We start from the raw sequence: 16,741 nt of genomic DNA, 5'->3' as shown, positions 1-16,741 counted from the left end.
ATACTGTGGAGTTTGAGAATATCTGATGACATTATCTTCAAAATTACCCAATTTTATTGAGCATGTTAATGCAATGAGCACTTATTAGCTACCAGTGACTGTCCACTGGAAATAATCAATAAGACCCTCTGCAACCAAGAACTGAAATTCTGAGCATAGAGACAAATAAGAAAATTAAAAATTACAGTAGAGTGAAAGGTATTATGATGGTGGAGCACATGGCATAGAGGAGAGCAGAAGAACACAGGTGGAGGACAGAGCCTTGGCGGGGGGGCGGGGCGGGGGGGACACTTTGAAGAGACAGTATAGGAAAGTACATGGTTAGTAAGCAGTCATAAGTTACCTCAATGTCTTTTCTTCAAATGACTGTTTTAACTCTTTCCATTTTTCATCAGTCTTGCTTTCCAACCTTTAACTGTGTTGCTTGTCCTTTGTTTTCCAGAAATTTCTTTGGAAAGCCTTGGGAACCACCTTAGCATCCTGCCAAGACACAGACTTTGTAAGCTCACAGATTAAGGAAGCTCTGGCTGCTCCCAACCACCTGGGGGATCAACGCCAGGTGGGACCCCTTTCTTTCAATTTCCTCTCATGATAATGGTAATGAATTCCTTCTGGAAAACCTCTGACAGTTCTTATGTTAATGTCTTACTCATTCAGAATTATCCATGCATTCAAGAGAGTCCAACAGAATTTTTCAGAAAAATGAAACTTCCTTATTTAAATATCAGTGCTTCATTATCTAACCAGGTTTGTGAAAATATTGAAAAATGAATTTTAATCACTCACTTAACAAGAGTATTTTAAATATATTTTGACCTTGGCTTTATAACTTAAGAGTATGATTGTAAGTATCAAAATCATTAAACTTGTAAGCTGAAAGTAAGCTTATATACGATTGGTTTTCCACCTAGAGAAAATATAAGTATAACCTGAAGAGCTTTTGCAAAGTGTTTTTGCCTCTTCCCTACCCTAGCCTAAGCTGGAGAGCATATGTGAATGTGGAAGAAAAAGGAGAATGTCTGTTTAAAAAAAAACAAAAACAAAACTCTGCAAGGCTAATAAAGACCAGCTAGTAAAAAATATATTTTCATAGTCTGTCTTGTTATATACTCTTCTCAGAAATTCTCAGATGTTTAGGATCCTTTCCCCATCGTAAATGGCTAGAAACCACTAGACTTACTGAACTTTTGAAACTGTTCCTTCTCAGATATTCAGTCATCACATTTCTCATTGGCATTATTCCTAGCACCATTTTTCCCATCCTAATTGCCCTTTTAGTTCTGCTCTGGGCTAGGAAACAATGTCAGTTTATTTCAGATATAAGCATACAATATGGCCGTCATTCAACGTCTGAGGGGTTCACAAACTTTAAAAGATGAACTTTGTGACATCCATTTGAGCTTCTCAAATTCCTCTTTTACTTAACTTTACTTCAAGTTCTTGAGTGTGTCCCACACACTCAAGTCACTTAGTGAATGACCTCTGGATGGGTAAGGTGTTAACGCGTAACTTTCTTAGTCTCACTGAGCCTGCTGGCCTTCCATCTCCCGAGCATGACTCTCTCTCCCTCAGGTGACACCTGAGCTCTGATTCTGATGTCAGACTAGCTGGATTCAAATCTTGCCTCTACAACATGCTACCTACAACCCTCAGGTTCTTCCAAGTAAAATAAGGGAAAATAGAACCCTTCTCAAAGTCTTATTCATGGAGAGTGCTTAGTGAACAGTTTCAGGAGAAGAGAGCTGAGGTTGCAACTGTGAGGAACTGGAGAGGGAAAATGGACTCAGGGAAAGATGTAGGACATCTGTGCAGATTTGAGGGCCCCACTGGGGGTTGAAATCATCTTCTACTGGCACCTATTTTCTCCGTGGGGTCACTTTTTTTTCCAGTAGCCTCCTGCAGATGACGTGTAGGGATAGGTGATCGGCAAATGGGGGGTCAGATTTATCCAGGGCTTTGCCAGACTTACATGATAGAAGGACAGTGGGACATAGGTGGAAAAGTAGGGGAAGGAGTTAAGACATTAGGAAGATGGGTTGGGAGAGGAGAAACACGGAGCACTGTGGCGTGACAGGACCCAGAGACTGAAAGACACAGGTTTATATCTTAGGCCATGACCAAGGAACACAGAGACATCAGGCCACAAGCCTTTAAAGATCTCTTCCAAGCATCTTCTGACAATGGAGAGTATGTGGCCTGGTATCTGAGGACTAAGAACAGTGCTGGTTGAGACCTTGGTGACAGTGGTCATGGTGGTTCTAGCCGGGTTATACAATCAGATGAAATGTAACAGGACTCATAAACAAACTGCCATGAAGGTACAGTGGTGAAGTGAGCCTCGAGCAAGAGAGGTGGGAAGAATGTGGGCAAGGGGGGAATATGACCACAGAGCATGAAACAGGAGCTACCAGATTTCAACATTTTAGCCACTTGAGATATAGTAAGCGTTCAGCAGGAGAGGGATCCTATAGAAATGACAGTCAACTCTAGCTCAAAAAAACCTCCACTGGCTTCCCACTAGTCTAAGATTAGAAATCCAAATGACTGGCTGTGGCCTGAAAGGCCCTACTCAGACCAACCCCCACTTCCTCTCTCACCTCATCCTGCACTTCCCCTTGATTGTTCCTTCTGCCCTCCTCGGTGGACCTCAGGGCCTTTGCACTTACTCCATCTGTTTAGAATTCTGCTTCCCAGGTAGTCCAATGGCTCAGTCTCTTGCTTATTTCAGGACTCTTCTCCATGTCACCCTTGTATTGAGGCCTTCTCTGGGCACCCTATTTATATTGCCAACTCCCCCCAGTGTGCAGCTTTTACTCTTTTTTTTTTTGCTTTTCTTATCTCCAAAGCACTTATCACCTTCTGACATACTATACATTTACATTTACATGCTTACCAAATTTATGTGTTCACTTTATGTCACTTCTCAGTCACTTCCCCGTCACTTCCCCTGGCTGCACACTCAAAAGGTTGGGGAGTTTGATGTGTTTTGTTCAATCCTGTATCCCCTGCACCTAGAAGAGTTCCTGACACATAATGGGTGCTCAGTATATATTTGTTGAATAGATGAATAAACTCAAAATGTCCTATCTTCTAATTTTAGGGAATAACATGTATCGTAGTATACTGTGCCAAGAACCACTTTGAAATTGTTTTAAAAGTTCTTAAAACATTCCAAGATCGGGAAAAGTTTTTCATGAATCGATGCAAGGTAAAAAGAAGAATTTGCTCCTCCAAAGCCCTTGGTCATTGCAAAGGCAAATGACACTGACTGCTTCAGTGAATATCCTTTCTCCATATTATACTTGCTCCCGTCCCCAGGTCTTTATTCCAGGTCAGAACTGTCCGAACCCAGGCCCTGAAGAATGACCAGCTAGGTAACAAGTCTCCTCCACTTTCTGTCACTAACGCTGACCTGGGAGGCCCTAAGAAGCTCCGTGTGTGCCTAGGTTTGTCCCAGCTGCTCAGGCCTCATGGAGAGTTTCCATTGTGTACACTCTGCTTCCCCTAAAGGAGAAGAATTTAATGAGTAAAAATTAATGCAAGCCTTCTCACAGGTACCTCTCTTAACGCCTGATAGATCCACAACACCGTCCTGTGTGTTTAAATTTATATAGGTAAGAGTGTCAGCTTTAGACTAATTGTAATAATCTCAGTCCCATTTCTTAACTCCCTAGTGGCCCACAGAATTAAGAAAAAATATGAGAGAAAAAGAAACTCCTTCAGTCATATTTTTTATGTCTCTCTTTCCTCCTCTTCAGGGTAGTTTCTCTGGGAAAAACAGCCTGACCAAGACTGATGTCATGGTAATCTATGGAGCCGTGGCCCTCCATGCTCCCAAGAGGCAGCTCCTCTCCAGGCTTGATCAAGACATTGTATCCCAAGCCGTTTCTTTATGGCCAGTGCTCTCAGGTAACAACCAACACAGGGCCACCTCGATTTCCAAGGCTGGGGTTCCCAAAACTTGGAGGGACTCAGCTCTTGGAAATCTTCATGCTCAAAGGACACAGACCAAAGGAAAGATAGGGTATGGTATAGTATGTTTGGAGGATGAGAACTTACGGAAAGAGAACATTTTATTATGAAACAGAGTTGAGTGATTTGTTTCTTTCTTAAGACCTTGGGCAGTTCACATCCCACCACTCCCGCATTGCCTTCCTAGACCAGTTGTACCCACCATGATCTCACCCTCATTTAAACTTAAAGCAATGACTCCTGTACTACTTTAGGGCAGCTGGCTTATTACTTCCCTGTAATAGTCTCTGATGAGCTGCTAATGGTAGCTGTTTAACCTTTTATAGGGTAATACTTATAAGCCATCTAAAAGAGTGTCTCACAAATAGTAAGAGCCATTTATGTATTTTTAAGTGAATAAAATGCATCACTTGTCAATCTACTCAATCCACCTCAAGTTGTACTAATTTCCCCCTCCACCATCATCCCAGCCACGCTGACCATCCTTGACACTCCTCAACATGCCAAGGATGCTTCTGCCTCGGAACCACAAAACCGAGTTGGAATTCATCCAATCATTTCTGTCCCCCATAGCACTTTTTGTATCTTTAATAAAATGCTTTCTACAGGTTGTCAGTTCAACCACTTTGCTGATTAGTACCAAGTTAGCCACCTAAGACCCACCTAGCCATCAAGTTGAAAATATGGCTTCCCAGAGTCATTATCCAGGGAGGTTGCCTCAGTGAGTCTGGGGTGGGGTCTGCCATTTGTATTTTGTAAAGGTTTATGAATGATTCTTATTCACAGCCAGGTTTAGGGGTTTTCGTTGATTACCTGCACATCTGCTTCTCCCATTAGATTGACAGCACCTTGATGTTAGGGATTGTACACTATGTTCCTTTATCTCCTCTTCTGTGTCCTCCACAAACCACCTATTTGATAAATCTGTGCTCTTGACATTTATTCATGTGTGTAGGTGAGAAGAATGGACTCATAGGGAGCTCACGGTATTGTAGATATAGGTACATGCTAGTGGAAGGATGTAGGGCAGTGATCCTCACACCTCAGCTGCATGAGAATTACCTGGAAAGCCTGTTAAAAATGGAGATCCCTAATGAATCAGTCTTCAGGGATGGATCACTGAATCTGTAATTTTAACACCTTCCTCAAAAAGTGATTCTGACATACCCAAAATTTGATAAGCAATGATGAGAACTGAAAACAAAATTTTCAAAGACGTTTTATGTTACATTAATATTTAGTCCATCATTGAGGAAAATCATTATAAAAATAAAAAAGGAAAGAGACAAAGATGTTTCAGATAAAGATCACTGGACACTTTGAGGTCAGTTCTGCTATAAGGCAACATCTGCACAAGATAGTACCAGAAAAACCACAGGGATTATGGGGGAAATGGGGTGAGAGGAACAACATTCAAAAAAACCCCATCAATGACACATTAAAAAAAAACGGAATTAAATTTTCAAAAGTAATTTAAAAAACATTTAGGAAATATATAAATACTACCAAGAAATGACGGCACGTTTCCTTGAAAAACACCTGAAGTCAGCTGTGCAATTTATGAGCTACTATGAAATGGTGGTGGGAAAGAGGGTTATCTGAAATCTGACAAACAGCTGTAATGCCAGACTTGAATGAGAGCAGCTCATCACACACAGTAAACGAAGGCAGCTGACGGATATTCGAGGTATGTGCACAAGTCTTCCTATGCGGCTCAGTTCAACTGTTGCACCTTTTTGCTCTCACGGACAAAACTGTTCATAAGCAAACTCAAAATTCAGAATATGCTAAAAGTATTCCCTCATGTATCAATTTCGTTGAAAAAAATTTGCATTTTCAACACAGGCGTTGTCGCAGAACTAACTATATCTCAATTCCAAAGTCAGCTGCCCTATTAACTTTCATTTTATAACTTTTCACCGCTTTTTCTGCCAAGAGCTTTAAACCCTTTTTCTTACCAAAGTTACCAAAGTCTGATAGAGCCTCTTTAAAATGAGAAGGCTGAAGCCCAAAGGCTTGACATCTTTATGCTGCTTTCTGTAGTTTAGTCATGATTCACCCAGGGCAAAGAATCTACCAGTGTACAGGGTCTCCCTTTGAAACTGGGGGAGGGAGGCAACAGCTCCCACCAGTTGGAAGGACTCGGCATCCTGCTTCACTGTTGTCCTTCAGGTTGATGGGTCGGTCTTTTTGTTGGGATGAGGGAACTCTAACTGCTGCTCTAGTGTCTGCTTCTGCCTTTGATTTTTTTCAGGTTCTGGGCATGGCTGTGATGAACAAGGTATGCAGCATATGTGATATATTTGAATACCTGTGTTTGAGTATAAATATATTTGAATACAAATTATGCTCCCTGGAAGTACAGTAAGCATAAATGTTCTCTTGATTTGATTCCACAGGAAAAGATCCCAAAATATAACTAATTAATCCAGTTCTGAAGCCAGGAACCCTGAACCTAATTTAAGACAGAATAAGGAGCTGTATTTGGTTCTAGGTGGTTTGGAAGTTAGACTGTAAACTAGAACAGTGTTCTTAGAACTGTGGGTTGTAAACCACCCGTAGATCATGAAATCAATTTAATATATCTAATAGATCAAAACCAGCAAAATGTTTGTAATGAAATAAAAGAGAAATAGAAGAGTACATTGCACATAGCAATAATAAATATCATAAAACTTTTATTTCAGTTATGTATTTTATATATATATATTCACTATATTGTGCATGTAAGTACTGGGTAGAATCGTAAACTGTTTCCTATTTTGATTTCTGATCAAAAATGTCTGAAAGCCACTGCTCTAGAGAAACCTCAGTTTATGATGGGAGCTGGAGGGGCTGGAGATTGACCTTAGTTTCTCAACTTCCCTGCAACTTGGATCCGAGACTAAGGTGGAGATGGCAAAAGGAGCAGAGTGTCACTCCTGTTTGGGCACATATTTCAACCCTATTTGTAGAGCCGGGTGTGGTGCCTAAGACCCTGGCTTGCACTGTGAGTCATTCTGCTTTAGGACATGGATCTGCAGATGAGTTTTATAAGAAGTATCACGGAAACTGGCATTGCTGTCCAAGATGCTGAGGATGAGAAGTTCAAGTTTTCCTACAAGGAGGTGCTGCTGAGTTACATGCTGGTGAGTGTGCAGGGAGGACATGGGCAAAACCCTGAGAAGTTCATTACCAAGAGTGCAGGTAATGGGTAAAACTTGCCGGTCCCGAAGAACAGACCTTGGGCGTATTTCCGCCTGAGGGTGCCCAACGGTCCGATGAGGTTTCCACCTCTTTGTGTCTAGAAACTCCCCTGGTCCTTCCTGAGACAGTTTACCTCCTTGTCTGTGTTGCAGGACTTCATCAGGGATGAGCCCCTGGATTCCTTGGCTAGCCCTGTTCGGTGGAAAGTCTTAATCGCCATCAGATAGATACCTCAGGTAGAGAATTTTTTGTTTGTTCTCATTGAAAAAATATTTCCTCCCCCATATCCTCATTCTGATCAACTGACTTATCGATCGGTGCAGACTCTAGTGCACCGATCAAACATGAACACAGTTCATCAATAGGTTATTTCAAATGGGGGCTTTTTCTCTTTCCAGAGTGACAGAATTGACTGAGAGCCTGATCATTTGTTGACTCACAGGGACTAGCGGAGCTGCTTACAAGAGTCAGACTTATTGATATATGAGGACTGAAACTTCTGTGCAAAAATAATTTATCTTGGCCTGTAGGCAAATTTTAATCGTCCCATTAGAAATATATGAAACTCTTAATCACACCCTAGTTTGGTTAGCAGCAATAAGCCTGAAGAAGATAATAATTTTAAGCACTTTTTAAAATAGTATTTTTCCCCTGCAGTAAAAGAAATAGAAGTTCACTGTTAAAACCTGGAAACTATAGAAAGTTTTTAAAAATGATAAAAATCATCCCAATCCTCCCCCCCTTATTATCAACATTTTGGTATATTTCCAGGTCTTTATTTCTAGTCTTCCATGTTGGTTACAGAGTTGAGATTCTACTCTGCATATGATTTTTTTATCCTGTTTTTTTTTTCTCACCTCATCTTACATATTCCAATGTTATTACCAACTCTTCACAGACATCAGTCGTTTTTTATTAATTTTTTAAATTTTTGATTGTGGTAAAGTATACATGTTTATCATCTGAGCCATTTTTAAGTGTACAGTTCAGTGTGTTAAGTACTTTTACATTGTCGTGCAAAGCAATCTCCAGAACTCTTTTCATCTTGCAAAACTGAAGCTCTGTACCCATTAAACAACTCTTCATTCCCTCCTTCCACCAGCTCTGGCAGCTACCATTCTACTTTCTGTCTCTGTGAATTTTATACTTTAGGTAACTCATGTAAGTGGCATCATACAGTATTTATCTTTTGACACCTGGCTTAGTTCCCTTAGAACAATGTCTTCAGGGTCCATCCATGTTGTAGCGTGAATCAGAATATCACTCCTTTTTTAAGGCTGAACAATATTCCATTCTATGTGTATACCATATTTTGTTAATCCATTCATCTGTTGGACGTTCATCTGATGGGTGTTTTTCACATTTTGGCTATTGTAAATAACGCTACTATGAACATGGGTGCACAGATATTTCTTCCAGACCCTGCTTTTAATTATTTGGGGTATATACCCATAAGTGGGCCTGTTGGATCATATGTCAAGCCTATTTTTATCTTTAGAGTAACCACCATACTGTTTTCTCTGGCAGTGACACTATTTTACATTCCCACCATCAGTGCACAAGGGTTCTAATTTTTCTGTATCCTTGCCATCACTTTGTTATTTTCTGTTTGTTTGTTTTTACAGTAGCCATCCTAATGGGTATGAGATGGTATCTCATTGTGGCTTTGAGTTGCCGTTCCCTAATGATTAATGACTTCCAGCCTCTTTTCATAGCCTTATTGCCTATTTGTATATCTTCTTTGGAAAAATGTCTGTTCAATCCTTTGTCCCTTTTTTTTGGTTCTTTCTTTTTGTTGTTGCTGAGTTGTAGGAGTTATTTATATATTTTATATTCTTTCTATTCTCTATAAGGTTATTAACCCCTTATTAGATATATGATTTGCAAATATCTTCTCTCATTCCATAGGTTGTCTTTTACTCTAAATTGTGTTCTTGATGCACAGAAGTTTTTAATTTTGAGGTAGGCCCATTTGTCTATTTGTACTTTCATCATCTGTGCTTTTAGTGTCATATCCAAGAAATCATTTCCAAATCCAATATCATTCCCCTCTGAATGGTCTTGGAACCCTTGTTGGAAATCATCTGACCATATATACTAGAGTTTATTTCTGGGATCTCTATTGTATTCCATTGGTCTGTATGTCTGTTTATTTATGCCAATACTATACTGGTTTGATTGCTGTGGTCGTGTAATAAGTTTTGAAACCAGGAAGTGTGAGATCTCCAACTTTGTTCTTTTTCAAGATTGTTTTGGATACTTGGGGTCACTTGAGATTCCACATGAGTTTTAGGATGGATTTTTCTATTTCTTCAAAAAGTGTCATTGGGATTCTGATAGGAACTCCATTAAATCTGTAGACTGCTTTGTATGGACATCTTAACAATAATAAATACTCAAATCCAAGGACATGGAATGTCTTTCTCTTTATTTGTGTCTTCTTTAATTTCCTTCAGCAACATTTTGTGGTTTTCAGTGTACAAGTCTTTCACCTTCTTGGTTATTCCTAAGTATTTTATTCTTTCTGATGCTATTGTAAATGGAACTGTTAATTTCTTTTTTTGATGATTCATTGTTTAAGTGTATAAAAATGCAACTGATTTTTGTGTGTTGATTTTGTATTCCGCAACTTTTTTTTTTTGAGGCTGCGTTGGGTCTTTGTTGCTGTGCATGGGCTTTCTCTAGTTGCATCAAGCAGCGGCTATTCTTTGTTGTGGTATACGGGTTTCTCACCGCGGTGGCTTCTCTTGTTGTGGAGAACGGGCTCTAGGCACATAGGCTTCAATAGTTGCAGCACGTGGGCTCAGTAGTTGTGGCACTCAGGCCCTAAAGCACAGGCTCAGTAGTTGTGGCACACAGGCTTAGTTGCTCCACGGCACGTGGGATCTTCCCGGACCAGGGCTTGAACCCTTGTCCCCTGCATTGGCAGGAGGATGCTTAACCACTGAGCCACCAGGGAAGTCCCTGTATTCTGCAACTTTGATGAATTTGCTTATTAGTTTTAATATTTTTTGTAGATTCTTTAGGATTCTCTATGTATAAGATCATGTCATCTGCAGACAGAGATAATTTACTTCACCTTTCCAATCTGGATGCCTTTTATTTATTTTTCTTATCTAATTGCTCTGGCTGGAACTTCCAGTATTATGTTAAATAGAAGTGGCATCTTTGTCTTGTTCCTGATCTTAGAGGGAAAGTTTTCAGTCTTTCACCATTGTGCATGATGTTAGCTGTAGGCTTTTCATATGTGGCATTTATTATGTTGAGGTAACAAACATCATTTTTAATGGCTGCCTAATATCTTGGTACATAGATATGCCTCATATTGTTACATTTAATTATTAATCAACCTCCTATTGCTACATTTAATTATTTCTTGTTTTTAAAAACTATAAGTAATACTTTGGTGAACACCCTTGTGCAAAAAGTGTTCTCTGAACTTCTAATTATAAAAGTTGACAATTCGTTTCAATAAATATTATTGACTTGCATCCATGTATCAGACACTGAGCTAGGTTCTAAAAGGACAATGTTGAACAAAATACGGCCTTGCTCTGAAGGAGTTTTAGTCAACTAGGGGAAATAAATGCAAAACACATTCACATAATTTCTCTAAAACTCGATAAGAAGCAAAATAAGGGAAGGCACAAGTTGCCATGTTTACAAAGATGAGGGAGGTTTAAAGAAAGTGCAAATAAATCTTGAAGATCAATTAAGAATTAACCAGGCTCCAGAACAGTATTGTCAAGTAGAAATAAAGTATAATACAAGTTACATATGTCAGTTAAAATTTTCTAGTAGCCACTTTTAAACGTGTAAAAAGAAACAAGTTAAATTAATTTTAATAATTAATTTTAATCTAATATATTCAGTATATTATTTCAAGTATTTAAAATAAAGAATAAGATAATTTACATGATTTTCATACTAAATCTTCAAAATCCAGTGTGTTTTACAATTACAGCCTATTTTAAATCAAACCAGCCACAACTCAAGTGTTCAATAGCCACATGTTGCTAATGGCTATCCTCACATGGACAGGACACCTGTAGAACTTGCAAACTAATCTCTAATGGCAGAAAGCAAATCAGTCGTTGCCTTGGGCCAGGGTAGAGGAAGAGACGAGCTGCAAAGAAGCATGAGGAAAAACTGGGGGATGATAGCAATGTTCTATATTGATTATAGTGGTGGTTCCATGAGTATAAAACCCATTTGATTGCACACTTTAATGGATGCAGCGGTTGTGCATAAATTATAGCTCAATAAGTTGAGTTTTTTAAACAGCCAGCCAGACGGTAAGGATGAGAAGATTGTTCAGCATCTATCAACACATTTAACACTTTCAATAGAGTTGTCCCAGCTGTTACTGACTTTTACTCTCCAGTGAGAGAACCAATTTCACCTTTCTCTGACAGTGTCATCATTTTTAACTTCTTTGTTAATTTGGTTGCTGACAAGTGGTATTGTATTGTCTTAATTTACACTTATTTAATAACAAATGGAGTTTCTCATGTTTATTGAACATTTACATTTTTCCAAGTTATGTCCAGGTTTGTTTATATCCTCGTAATGTCTATAGTATATGTCAGAAAGAAAGAAAGAGAGAGAGGAAGGAAAGAAAGGAACAAAAGAAGGAAGATTCCATTATCATTTATTCACTTGTGCATTTATAAGAACCTATAGTATGTGTGACATTACATATAACATGAGAGGACATATGAAATTTATAAAACTCACTGCTCCAAACTTAGAATCAATCTCTCTCTCTCTCTCTCTCTCTCTCTATCACACACACACACACACACACACGCACACACAGTCAAGTGCTGAAGAAAACAAGTAGATTAATGTTAGATCATATAGTAAAGGGTAAAGTAATGCAAAGCAAGTGATGGTTTGTTTATCACTCTAATAAATTAGACCTGAAGCGTGTGGACTATGCCCACCGCTACAGTCTGGTTCTATGTCCCCAATCTCTCTCTACTTCCATCACCACCTCCCTCAACATCCCAGCCCATCAGAAATGTACCTGACCCCTTCAGCCCCTTCAGACTGGCAGTTCTTGGGCATTCTACTGGGTTATGTTTTGTTTGTCAACATAATATCCACTCCTCCCCGTGGTTCTCGTTTCAGTAAACTGAAACCTCAGCTCTCACTGAATGACCATCTTAATATTCTTGAGGAGAACATCCGGAAGCTGCTGCCCCTTCCACCTCTGGAAAAACTCAAAAATGAGGGCAAGACAGACAAGGACACGGAGCACATTCATGTATGAGAGGGCGAGGCCCGAGGGGAGTGCAGAGTGGAGTAGAATGAATGAACTTGCTCCCCTCGGCCTGACCCTCACACTCACTTTGATTTCAGTTTCTCTACGAACGATCCATGGATGCTCTGGGGAAGCTGCTGAGGACCATGATGTGGGATAACGTGAAAGCAGAGGACTGTCAAGAAATGGTCAACGTGAGTAGGGCCACTGCTCAAACTGACTCCCATAGTCCCTAATCGGTGCTCCAAGGCACCCTCCAAACTCTGCCTCATCCTCGTCACAGGGACTCGTCCAGCCCGACCCACGTGGCCCACCAGGTAGGGCCAGCCCACTTAAAAAGGGTTTGTGGGGAGGCCAGCACCCTGTTCCAGAGGAGGCAGAGCGAGAGCCAGAGAACGAGAGCGAATGAATACGAGGATACTAAGGAAAGACTTTTACTTTCTGACCAACAGCTTCTCCGAATGTGGCTTGTTTCACAAAAAGAGTGGGAAAGGGAAAGAGCCTTCCAGATCACCACGAAAGTGCTGACAAACGATAGTGAGGTAAGGAAGTCCCTAAAATGGATGGATGGCATTGCCTGCTAACAGCAGGGACCCCTGAGGCCGCTGGAATCCAAAACTCGTGCGTGACGGTTCTCCAGTCCCGGGTGGGGTCTTTCCGGAGAACCACCAGCGAGGTCTGTCCTAACCCAGAGCATCTTTGCTCGCTTGCTCACTTACTTGACCACTGCCCTTAAAGTCCAAGAGTCCATTCTATTCTAAGGGCCTGCACGGAAGGAACAAGGGACTTAATATCCAGCGTTGAGACTATCCTGGGACATCGTCAAGCCACCCCGTCCCCTTGGGGTCCCCCTTTGTCCCGCAGGCACCAGAGAACTTTAAAATCGGCTCACTCCTCGGCCTCCTGGTTCCTCACTCCTGTGACACCCTGCCCTCCATCCGCCAGGCGGCTGCTAGCTCGGCTATTAGTCTGTTCTGCATAAAAGGTGAGGGAAGGATGTGAAACTCACAGATGCAGAGAAGATACCTGTTTTCTTTTGTTCTCAGCTTTTCTCCTCGTCCATCTATCTCTCTCCTTCCTCCTCTCTCTCTCTTTCTCCTCCCCCAGTTCAGCCATTTCTGAGTTCTGATACCTTAATTATGTCACACAATTTGTCTCTCTTTTAGATCCTTTTTCCTCAGTGGCTCTGCTTTCTGGTTTTTTAAAATAAAGATAACACCACCAGAGCATGATAAAGAGTCATTAAAGCAGGTAAAATGTTTTGAGAGAGTCTGATTTAAATCACACAGCAATTGGGCATATTAGCAAAGCTTTCTCTATCACACGGCTTTCTTCCAGAGGAAATTGCACTATTATTATGGTGCTAAAGTGCGTTTCAGAGTTTCCTAAGAGAGATAACTTTGTGGAGGTTTTTCCAGCTTGCATAGCAGGACCTCTGTCTGCTCTGCCAGGACACGTGAGTAACTGTCAATGTCAGGAAATATAAGGAATTTTTAAACATCAGTCTCAGGCTGAAACCAACACTCAGGGCTTCCTGATTAAATCCAGGTTAAATAAGCAGGTGTTTGGCCGAGCTGGGCCCTGCATCGTATGCACAGTTCTCTGCAGACCAGGTGCAGCCAGGAACACTCAGCCAGGTTGACTGCAGCTCATGCCCACCCTCGGCTCCTCACTCTTAGGTACTCGGCAAACATTTCTTGAATGACTTTTCATGTGTCAGGCACTGTTCTGATGCTGGAAGCACAGAGATATTATAATTCTAAGATTCGCATAAGAAAAGTCTGTTAGGTTTGCTGTGCAAAAGCTTTTGAGCCAAAAGGTGGAATTTGGTTGGGGGCAGAGGGTAGAGTCAGTCAAAAAGGCCAAACTATTCAACAGAGCCCGAACAGGTTTCTTGGGCTATGGGACAGTCAAGGGACAGTCCCTTGGGATATGGGAAGATAATTCATGAAGGGTATATGCTTTTACCAAAGCCAGGAAAAAAAAAATGAATTAAGGAAGTGAGAACTAAAGGACCATTTTAATAAGAGAAGAAATGTGCCAGAGAGGGGCCTCACAGGAAGAAAGGAATTAGAATTCTATTATTGTTCTACCCATTCTCCCTTTAGTGTCCCTTATTTTCCTGAAACATGCAAAGTTCAGGTCCTTAAATATTCTTTGTTAACAAGAAATCCCATACTTCATTATTCACGGTAACTCTTTTTCTTGGTTGACCAAATAAATATGGTAGAGAGAGAGAAAAATGATGATGATTATTGTTTTTTTACTAGATAGAAGTAACTAGTGTGATACTAAATTAAATACCCATTTAATACTCATGGGTGTTATTCAGTCAGCTGTTAAAGCAGATGAGGGATCTGAGGTTAAGAAATTTACCAGTTGCTTGGACAATTGAAAGCAGTGGAGCTGGACTTTGAGCCCAGGTCGTCTGCCCATTGGCTAGGCTGCCTTCCAGAGTGGTTCAGGTGTGCGTTTCCACAATTACTATACTCCATTCAAACAACAAACAGAATATCATTACCGTTTAGGTCTGCATTTACAAATTGATATCAACAGTCACTTAACACAGTTGCTGATGTTCCTATTACAATGGTTGCCTTACCATTTCCTCCAAAGTGGCTCAGTGCAGAATGGAGCTCCAACAGAGACAGCAGTATAGCAGAGGAGTAAGAGCCTGGGCATTGGTGTCAGACCAGGGTTCAGGTTCCAGCTCTCCTATCTTTACTAACTGCGTGATCCAGCCAAATGGCTTTACACCTCTCTGCCTCAGCTTTCTCAACTGCAAATAACCTCAGATCATTTTTAGGAGCAATGAGATCATTACATGCAGAGTATTTAGCATGCTGCTGGCATGCAGAAACTACTCAATCAGTGTTTGATCTTATGCTCACCATCTAATCAGACAGGCTTCAGTGGGTTTGTTAAAGGCATCCAGCAGCTGAATTAGTGTCACATCAAAATACAGACAGCTTCTTCAACCCCTATCAGCTCTTTGAACTCCTATGCCACCCTTCGTTGATTGTAGGCATTCGCCTGGAAGTGGAAAGACTACAGGATTTGCAGGAAGGGCTGCAATGTGATGATGTGCAGGTCCAGATCAAGATTTCCTCCAAAATAGCAAAGGTGAAAGATATGGACGACTGGCCAAGGGATGTAAGGATGATTCCGGGTTGATTTCCACATGAGTCAGCTGTGTACACCCCGCTACCCAGGAGGGCAACAGCCTAGCCATTCTAGCTGAATGAAAGACCTTTGTCCACTCATTTATTAACTCTGGGTCCATGTGCACAGGCAACACCTGCTACTGATCATTTCATACTCTGGGAAACCTGGGGAACCAAGTGGCCCTCTCCAGGGTGAGGGAGGCAGTGGGGTGAAATGGAAGGAACAGGACTTTGGGGTCGATCAGACGCACTCCGTGTGCACTGCTTGAAGTGTGTGCACTGGGTGATCAGTCTCATCTTAAAAAAAAAAATGCATAACCTCCCTCTCAGAGCTGTTGTGAGGACTGGTCTATCAAGTCATTCATTTATTCATTCGCCTAATATGCCCTGTGCACCTACCACATGCCACACTTTTTTCTAGGCTCTAAGGATAGGAACGCCTGCCCTCATTGAGCTTGCATCCTAGTAGATGGAGCAGCCAGATAAATATGATGTCAGGTAGTGACAACTGAGAAAAATAAAATCAAGGAAGGGAATAAAGAGTACGGGAGGGGTGATCCCCTAGGAAGACCTCTCTGAAAGGGAGAACCATGAAGACATCTAGAAAAGAACATTCCAGGCAGATGGAAACAGCATGTGCAAAGGCCCTGAGGTGGAGAAAGAAGTGGGTCATGAGATCCAAGAGACAGCCCAGAGCTGACTGAAGTGCCTTCCAGGACTTGTTAAGGATCTTGGCTTTTATTCCAATTGGAATCAAAAGCCAGCAGAGGGTTTTGAACAGAAGAGTCAAGACCACTAGGTACACTGTGGCAGCTGTGAAATGTACAAGGGCACCCTTGTGTGAGGCAGCATCATTCCTAACGTGGACATTATAGGTTTATATGTGTATTATGGCAGTTACCCACAGAGGGCAGTAAAGGGTCCAACAAACTCAGTCACTGTGACAATAACAGAGAACTCTCTCGAGAACAGGGCACTTTTCCTAATTTGCAAAAGCTCCTTATGGGCTAGTGGTGGTTCTGCGAGGAGGAATGTGATTGGACTTATATTTTCTGAAGGGTCATCGGGCTGCCATGTTAGACTAAACTATAGGCTGGCAAGACTGAAACTAGTGAGGTTAGTTTGAAGGAAACTGTAAGAATCTACATATGAG

General features: G+C 41.1%; 1 protein-coding gene across 1 annotated transcript in view; it reads left to right on the top strand.

Moving 5' to 3' along the window:
- The window catches only part of MROH2B (maestro heat like repeat family member 2B), a 67,473-nt gene that overhangs the window by 34,989 nt on the left and 15,743 nt on the right, over positions 1-16,741 (top strand). Inside the window, 12 exon segments of the mRNA XM_060146295.1 lie at positions 443-559; positions 3,101-3,208; positions 3,759-3,886; positions 3,888-3,909; positions 6,227-6,253; positions 6,981-7,100; positions 7,311-7,384; positions 12,286-12,427; positions 12,523-12,618; positions 12,877-12,966; positions 13,289-13,409; positions 15,450-15,547. Of these exon segments, the coding sequence (XP_060002278.1) occupies positions 443-559; positions 3,101-3,208; positions 3,759-3,886; positions 3,888-3,909; positions 6,227-6,253; positions 6,981-7,100; positions 7,311-7,384; positions 12,286-12,427; positions 12,523-12,618; positions 12,877-12,966; positions 13,289-13,409; positions 15,450-15,547 (1,143 nt within the window).

This window comes from Lagenorhynchus albirostris, chromosome 3, assembly GCF_949774975.1.
Source record: "Lagenorhynchus albirostris chromosome 3, mLagAlb1.1, whole genome shotgun sequence".
NCBI classification, from domain to species: domain Eukaryota; kingdom Metazoa; phylum Chordata; class Mammalia; order Artiodactyla; family Delphinidae; genus Lagenorhynchus; species Lagenorhynchus albirostris.
Note: the sequence above shows the minus strand (reverse complement) of the source record. Positions and strands in the feature narration are given on the sequence as shown.